Raw genomic sequence first — 9410 nt, 5'->3', positions numbered from 1 at the left:
ACACACCCGATTATTAACCGTCCTCGCTTTTTTACAGCTGCAATGGATTATTGATAGCGTCAAAAATTTGAAATCATGTATACCCAATAGACGGCTATAGTACAGGAGTTTGCCTTGGTGTGTCCACTGTCAGTTAGTGAAAATTTGACCCACAGGTGCAGGTTTTAACCCAACATACACATTTAATAAAAGGAGCTTGCATATAATGTGCAATCATTTGTGCATGCATGTACAAGTAAATGCATTTGAATAAAAAAAAAGTGTTGAATGCTTCCATTGCTGAGTAATCTTTGCACTGGATGTGTCCTGGTGCCACTTTCATATCAATACATACAAGTGAATGAAACGTATTCAAATATGAAATCAACCAAACTATGACATTTCTAAACCTTTTGAGCAGCATCAATGTTATACGGTGGTGTGTAAGTTACAGTGGTGACAATTTCATTCATTATATGCTTGACTTTTACAGTTTGTTGATAAATCTGTAATTTATTTTCAATAACTTGCTTTTGTGACATTTACAGATTCTTAATTGTATATTGCTGCAAGAAGGTTGCTACTGCACTAGATCCTTTACAAGACCATGCTCTACACTCTGGTTCACCTTAAGTTTGGCAATAATGGCCAGTATTTCACTGCTCGCAGTATCGAACTGCGCATGTTAATCCCACACGTACAAGGGTGTCACTACCAAACTTGAGGTGAACGAAAGTATATCAGCGTCAAGTCACTGATAAGCTACCCGTTCTTTTTTCACTAACTCTTCATTTGTATAAAGAACTCATTTAGGACCCATCTCTCAAAGCGTTTCAAGGCACCAGATTCTTACCCTTGCACTCTTCCCTATAATTTGGTTTACCTCAAGTTCGGTTGTGACGTACGTGCGGATTTCACTCGGTGCAGTATCGAATTGCGCGAGTAAAGTTAAATGCGCAGAGTGTTCACACACACTTTACAGGGACGGTTTGTTGGCAAACTTGCGGCGCAACAGCAAAAAAGCATTGATGTCACTACCAAACTTGAGGTGAACCAAATTATAATAAGTGCCCTTTTTCAGAACTAAACCCTGTACAAGCAAACATTATGGAGTTATGTCATCTGAAATCTGTCATACCCTGTGGACGCTTTAAGAAAAGTCTTCTACAGAGGGAGTATGTTTATTAAATGGAATTGGCTTAATTATTTTCAAACCCATACCACCCTGTATATGGCTTTACCTATATCTTCCAAACTTGGTTGAAGTATTTCAAATGGAAGTTACTAAATTGTCTCCTCCGTTTGAAACCCATACTCCCATATGGCAGGTTTCCATTTTTCATTTCAAATTTCATTACCCTATTTGTCTTACTTTCAGGAGTTCTTAATTGTTGAACACTTGTAATGAGTACATGAGACCCCCCGTGACTCAAAAATACCTAACAGCTCAGGTGATATTGCTGCTGTAAAGCCCTCCTTCATTTAATTAAGTTCAATGGGAATTTGCATGTTTCAGGAACCAGTTTTAGGGTGTTTTGCAAAAGCATGGTGCATTGTGGTGCTGTGATGAAAATCTTCTTTGTCTTCATCCCATCGCTTCTCAGGGTTGTCAAACCTGCGATTTGGTAGCCCAATTGGGCAACTTTTGAAGATTTTCCCCACAAGTTTTGACAATTTCCTGTCCCACAGAAGCAATATGCTAAGAAAAAAATCAGGCAACTTTTCAACTTTGGCTCCTGGAACTTTTGGTACTTTCCTGTCCCATAAAAACCAATGGTTACGAGAAAAATTGAGTGACTTGTGAACTATTTGACCTGCGAATTGGGCTTAAATTATTTGGCAAACCTGTCACTTCTGCTCCGTCACCTGCAAGTCTCAAAACCAAGAGTGTACATTGCACTTCCAACCCTCCTCATTAACCCTGCAATAGCTGATACTTGCCTCCCTGTCGTAAGTTAACATGAATCTCACAACGCTTTTGGAATACATAAATGTTGACCTTCAACCCCTTCCCCTGACTCTCATATCGTCAAGGAGGTAGAGGAATGACTCCAACCCCGACTCCACCTTCATGTAGCAGCATAGGTGCACCATGTGTCCATGAGTCGCTGACTGGATCATAAACTTCTACTGTATTGAGATTACATAGTCCATCATATCCTCCTATTGCATATAAGCGCCCTCTATTGGCGACTAGTGCCACACGACTTCGGCGTGAGCTCATATTGGCTATTGGACTCCATGTGTTGGTCACAGGATCGTACACTTCTCCTGTATTGAGGAATTTGGAGCCATCGTAGCCACCAACAACATACAGTTTGCCATTGAAAGCTGCGACACCTAGTCGACATCGTTTACTCTGCATAGGAGGTACGGCAGTCCAACGCCCTGTAAAATGGTTGAAGCACTCAACCTTAATATCAAAAGAAATGAAAGCAACATGTTTATTATTAGCACACTTGACACACTAAAAATGTTTGGTAGGCTACAACAGTAGAAGTCATTTAGATTAATGTATAACCAGGACCATCTCTTGATTGCTTCCTGATCTTTGGCACTTGCTTCCTGCACATGTGAGGAACACTTACAAATGGAAATTAAAACTAATCATTTCAACATATAACTTTCTCCCTGTTGCATGCCACCTCACCATATTGTGATTTACTTTGTATATATGTGTAGTTCAAAACTGTTATTGCTTTACTATGCATTCTTAAAGGATACAGGACATCATTATTTTTGGCGTAAAATAATGATGTCGCCTGTGTTTTATGAGACGATAGATGCACTCCAGTGGCTAAAACCAATACCTTTATTCTCTAATTGTCGGGGATTTGCCATTTGGTCTAATATTATTTGGTCTAATATCCATTTCGTCTACATCCATTTCGTCGAAACCCATTAGGTCTATATCCACTACGTCCAATAATCATTTGGTCCTTTAACCATTTGGTCCGATAACCATTTAGTCCGATAACCATTTAGTCTAATAACCAATAAGTCTAAAACCATTTAGTCTAACAACCATTTAGTCTAATACTCATTTGGTCTATAAGCAATAGGTCTAATAGCCATTTGATCTAATAGCCATTTGGTCTACACACCATTTAGTCTTACAGGCATTTAGTTCATTAATAAATAGACAAAATGGTATTAGACTAACTGGTTATTATACCATACGAGTATTAGACCTAACGGTTATTAGACCAAAGGGTTATTAGACCAAATGGTTATTAAAGAAATATTAGACCAAATGGCTATTAGACTATATGGTTAGTAGACATACCAGTTATTAGACCAAACAATATTAGACTAAATGGACATTAGACTATATGATTATTAGACTAAGTGGCAATTAGCCTTTCTGGTAATAGACCAATTGAATATAGACTAAACGGGAATTAGACGAAATGGTATTAGACCAAATGGCAATAGACCTAATTGTCTTCCTCCTGCTTGTACAGTGGATTAAGGCCTGATGGAATGCACTTTGGAAGAACATACTGCAGCCATGCATTGCAGCATATTAATCTATATTTATATATTAGCCCTATCCACACTAAAACTCACTAAATCTCAATAGGCAAACCACTGCGCATGCATGCATGCATACCATGACGCAATTACCCGAAGTCAAATATATGCACAGAATCGCTGGCAGGCCAACAAAACCCCTGTGGCTACCAATTGGTGATCTTGTGCTTGGCAAGAGAAAGTCACAGGTTCGAATCCAGGGGGTACCAAGTGACTTCTCTGTTCATCTTCTCTCCTTTTTTGTTTCTTTTTTCACTTCCGATAGCAAAAATAACCCATGGGTTCGGTTAGGGTTCATAACATTATTGTCTTACCGAGTTGAATATTTGTAGACCATCATGTCCGCCAACTGCATATATTTCACCATTCAAAACTCCCACTCCAGCGGCACTACGTGACTTTGTCATGTCAGATATTATATACCATCTACAGGATAACAAAGTATATAATTTGTTGACTTGAAAATATTCCCTTGATTTAATTTGAATTAATATTTTATATCTTCCGTTCAAGTTTACCGTCAGTGACTAATGTTGGTATACCTTTGACAATCACTAGTTGTATTAGCACAATCACTACTGACAATCAGTGATTTGTTTCTCAATGGAGAGATTATGGCTGTGACTGATAACTTATAACTTCACCTCAAGTTCGGTAGTGACGTACGTGCGTATTTCTCTCGCCGCAGTATCGAGTCGCGTGCGTAAAGTTAAACGCACTTAGTGTACACGCACAAGAGAGGCTTGTGGGCAGGCTTGCGGCGCAACCGCGAAAAAGCTTTGACGTCAATACCAAACTTGAGGTGAACCAAATTATAGTTACACTTAAGTTGGCCATTGTACAACTGTAACCAGCTGCCAACTTCCAGATCAAGATCCAGATAGAATCATCATACCTTAGTTCACCTCAAGGTCGGTAGTGGCATCAGTTCCTTTTTGCAGTAGTGCCACTTGCATGCCGACAAACCCCAATATGCGTACGCTCTGTGTGTTCAACTTTACACATATGATTCAATATTGTGAGCAGCGAGATACGGACCTACTTCACTACTGAGCTTGAGGTGAAATAAGGCAAATTCTTTTGCAAATACATTAAAGTTTGTCTGGCAGTATAGATTTTCCAGTATAGAATTAAAACATATGTGACTCATTGCAACACACGTAATTCAGGCAGATTAGGCACAGAATTAGTCTCTGTAACATACAGGGTGTCCCAAAAAAAGAGGCCCCTCATCGCGTCCTCTTTTTCTCCTATTTCAGAAAAGTTGATAGAGTATATGTTGGTATGTAAAGAAGCCTTTACCTGTTCGGCTCATCCGTTTTTCACTCTGTCCACGGAGGAGGTTTGGCTACTTCAAAGATTGAAATGTGCATATACCATGCATGAATATAAAACATTCCCCGATGAAAACTTTATAAAATAACAACTTTATTTTAGGGAATGGGATTTACCGGTGGGCTTATGGGTTATGGATTTTGTTAATTGTCATTAATTTGGGTGAAATTGATGTGGGATGTGACTTCTTTTGCTATACTTGCAATTACTTATGTTTTTCTCGGTTATTTTATGCATTTTTGTTTTATTATGTTTCTTACTTTCTTACTTTATTGTTTCTTGCTTTCTTTTTATTGACAACATAAGTCATTTCTCTTTTTGGAATAAAAGGTAGCCCTGAAAAGGGTTGTTTAGTTTGTCTTTGGTTCTTTTGAAGTGAGTTTACTGTGCTGCTCTGCCCTACCTGGTTGCCTCCTTGACGAATACAGGTTTCAGCCCTAGTCCTCGTTGTATCAATTGTGTTGCGTATCGACCTTGTGCGCCGGATACTTGCGAATATAGCAGTAATATGTTTGCAAAGATCTTGGATTTTGCCACAAATGAAGAAATCAAGTGGTGTGAGGTCTGGTGATCTTGCAGGCCACTCCACATCATGACCCATCCCAACCACTCTGTTTGCTATCCGTGGACAGAGTGAAAACAGGTACTTGTCTTTAAAAAGGCATATCTTCAAAAGTTGTGAGCCGATTGAAATAATTGTTTTGGTTTATTAAAGCTAACAATTAAAGGTTTCTTCACATACCAAAATATATTTGATCAACTTGTCAAAAATAGGCGAAAAAAGAGGACGCAATGAGGGGCCTCTTTTTTTGGGGGGACACCCTGTAGCATTCTACAGAACTCAGTGATGGTATACCATCATATTGGTACTCTCTGCTCACCTATTAGTCTCTGTATCATAACATTCTACAGAACTTAGTGATGATATCCCATCATATCCTCCACATGCATAGACTCGACCATCTAAAGATGCTACACCCAATGCACTGAAAAAACAAACACATTTCAACAAATTTATTTGATTGTTTCACCAAGTCTCGACACACTTGTTAACCACTGCCAGCCTTAATGATGATGTATAATATTTACATTTACCTTTCAGTGAATATGTAATTAAAAACTCTTGCCTCGCTTTCAGTTTTCAGCTTTGCTAAGTCTGCCCTTATTGGAGTTAGCCGGGCCAAAACACCATCAACGGCTAGAAGGGGCCAATTATAAAAAAAAACTCTATAGATCCTAAACTTGTGTATGTATCTGACAAATGATTATTTTTTGAAATACACAATTACACCTGTAAGTTATTTGAAACAAAAAAGATCTTGTTTTTTTTCCATCTTGCATATAAGATGGTAAACTTAGGATTTGATCTGTGGGGTCACTTTAGCTCATAAACTTCGGACATTCACACAGGCATCGAGCAAGGATCAAACAAGACTGAACCTGGCCTCACTGTTGCAATGCAAACTTTCAAAGTGCACAACAGGCATTTCTTGGAACCCATAACATTTACATATGAACAATTCTTACCTCCTCCTACTATTCATAGGTGCAATATCCCACCAATCATTGCTCCGTGAGTCATACACCTCCACAGTATTTAGTCTAGCCTGTCCATCGTATCCACCAATAGCATACAGTCTTCCTGCTAAAACGGTCACTCCCACTCTGCTCCGAGGGGTGGTCATTGGCTTGGCTATCTTCCAGCTGTCACTTATGGGTTCATAAATCTCAACAGTATTGAGCGACTCTCCTGTTAGAAAAGGGTCTGGATAGGCAAATATGTCCACAGAGAAAAATGTGACTGGTACCTTGGTCTGTGTGTTGATTAGGCATGGATTGATTATTGATTGCTTATCAATAATTGATATATTGATTTGATTGATATAAAAAGTGCTACCAAATTGTAAATTTAAGACTCGTGCTGTTAGCATGCAAAATACCACACTTTTTGTTTCATTTTCTATTTCAAATAAGACAGCTAAGTACATGTACTAACAGGAATCACTTCCATACAATAAAATTATCATACAGGGAAACTAAACAAGACTAAAATGTAAATATTTTGCAATAATATCGCTTATACCACGAACATCAAAAGAATATTGTTACAAAACTGAATGCAACAGACTCAATTAATCAACTATAAATGAAAACTAAAACTAACATAAAACGCTGTCATTTTCTGAAGCTTACCAAGTCACAGGATACAGGTTTCAAGCAAAATTATTAGAGGTCCATCACTCCAAACCGCACTTCCCCCATTTATTGCATATTTACAATGACTATGATTACTTATTGTAACTTACCCTAAAAATAACAATTTTGTGTCAACTGAAAGGACCAAGAAAATCTTGTGTGAGCAAGCTCAGAAGGCTGTCAAATAGGGAACTATGTCTTGAATATGTTTGCAAAGGAACAACACTATTTTCAGGCCAATGGACACTTGTACAAAATCTACCGATGCATAAACAATGCCCATGTATGCAGCCCATGTGATGGGATGATGCAATCGCCCTCAGTCATATGCACAGTATCACTGGCGGGCCAGAGGAACACCCATGGCTAAACACCGGTGCTGTACTGCTTGGCATGTGAAGGGTCCTGGGGTTGATACCCAGAGGTACCAAGCAACATCTTTGTTCATCTTCTCTACTGTTGTGCTCCTTATTTCCTTTCTGATAGCCAAAAACCACTTTTCCTTTTATTGAGGCTATGTTAAGTTAACCCTAACCATGCAAAATCTATCAAAATCTAAAAAAGCAAAACCATTGTGCATATGTGGGATGACACGATCACCCTCATTCATATTATATGCACGGTTTCATTGGCTGGGCCAGCGAAACGCCTGTGGAAACACACTGGCGATACAGGGTCCTGGAGTTGAAACCCTGGGGGTACCATGCAACTGCTTTGTTCATCTTCTCTCCTTTTTCATTTCTGCTTTCCTTTCCAATAGCCAAAAACCCACTTGCAGTGTTAGGGATAACTCATAATAAGGTGATAGGTCAGATTTGTTACTGCACACATCATCAAAGTCCAAACTTACACTAAAATTCAAATACACGCCAGTCATCATTACTAATTTTCAACCACACAATCGTTGCCCATATTAAGGCCATCTTGATATGAAACAAAATATGAAGCAAAAAGCATAGTATTTACATTATGATAGAACATGCAGAAGTTGCATATAGTTGCATATAGTACAGCAGTCTTGTTTTTCTTTCACAGACTGAAACCAATACAAAGTTTTTATGATAGAACATTTCCTTGTTATTATACTTCTGTGTTGTTATATAGGCCTAAATGATATCTCCAATATATTGATAATGCAATATAGGGCAAATTTTTGTTTCCATTGCACATCAAGATTACAACAGAAGCTTTTACAAAATTAGAATTGGCGGACGAGACACAGTAAGAGTGAGCAGTCTTGACTAGGTGAGATAACCTGAGTATCAGATAATGTAGTGGTATTAGATCTTGACCAGTAAGCACTTAGCAAGTAACAAGGGTCCAATCCCTGATTAGTCTTGATTTTTTGCTCTCTCAATAAATCAATATATTACATATCAGTTTTCCTGAACCTTCATAAAGTCATTTAAAAATCCAAAATTTCTTTGCATTGTATAGTTTATTCCTGATTCTCGCATAATTAATTACATGCCCTGCTAGGGTGAAGCATATAGGCCACCTTATTCTTCATTACAGTTTAAGAGAGAATAAAAAATCAGCTTGAAGCATAAAAAATCAGCTTGAAGCATGCTCTTGCTGAGCTGTAGGTGGTTGGTTCAATTTGATTTAATGATGCTATTTGGAAAAGACACGTTCCCTTCATAATATTATTTATGTCAAGCAAAAAAGAGCTTCCAGGATTCACTATTTTCTCCAGTCCTGCCAGCCTCACAACCACCCAAGTCTGCCTCAACACACCAAAGGTTAAAACAGAAGGGTACTTGTAACACTAACAATATTGCTTTGGGCTATTCCAGTTGAAATCCATACGCCCCCTGTGGAAGACATGACTTTAATCTCTGACACAGGGAGTGTAGATTTCAATTGGAAATACCCATTCAGGTAACCCTATTTGAAATTCACACACTCTGTGTGTAGAAGATTCAGGTCAAATCTTCCATAGGGGTGTATAGATTTCAACTGGAATAGCCAATTGCTTTGTAATTGTGGTATATCAAAACTGCAGTTTACTTTCTGTAACACACTTCTGTATCAGACAAAAGTTGATGTAAACACCAGTGGCAAGGAAATGAAACTATCATGAGTTAACTTTGAATAGGTTTACAATCCATTAATGTTTGATATTAACTAAACACAGAGAAGTATTCACATGTATATACTGAACTCTATATAAACTTGCACGTTTGGAACATATGGGAGGAAAATTACCCATTGAAAAACATGCAAAGTCATGGAAAGGTAAGGCCAAACAAAAAAAAAGGTTCATCTCAAAGCTCACGAGTGGTTTGAAAACAAATTTTTTATGGTATTTTAAGAAAACAAGTCTGATTTTCACTGAATTTTTCCAGAAAAAATTACAAAAAATT

At 38.1% G+C, this 9410-nt stretch overlaps 1 protein-coding gene across 2 annotated transcripts in view; it reads right to left on the bottom strand.

Moving 5' to 3' along the window:
• Positions 1-434: 434 nt before the first annotated feature.
• Positions 435-9410, bottom strand: part of LOC140142707 (kelch-like protein 18) — a 28620-nt gene continuing 19644 nt past the window's right edge. Inside the window, exons 7-10 of one of the 2 annotated variants that reach the window (XM_072164703.1) lie at positions 6376-6613; positions 5730-5834; positions 3828-3939; positions 435-2392 (exon numbers count right to left, since the gene is read on the bottom strand). In XM_072164703.1, the coding sequence (XP_072020804.1) occupies positions 2009-2392; positions 3828-3939; positions 5730-5834; positions 6376-6613 (839 nt within the window). In that variant the 3' untranslated portion in view covers positions 435-2008. The remainder of the gene's footprint in view (positions 2393-3827; positions 3940-5729; positions 5835-6375; positions 6614-9410) is intronic. The other variant, XM_072164704.1, reaches the window with a different exon arrangement.

Source organism: Amphiura filiformis, chromosome 20 (assembly GCF_039555335.1).
Source record: "Amphiura filiformis chromosome 20, Afil_fr2py, whole genome shotgun sequence".
Classification (NCBI taxonomy): domain Eukaryota; kingdom Metazoa; phylum Echinodermata; class Ophiuroidea; order Amphilepidida; family Amphiuridae; genus Amphiura; species Amphiura filiformis.
The sequence above is the reverse complement of the archived record's forward strand: the minus strand, read 5'-3'. Positions and strand labels throughout refer to the sequence as shown.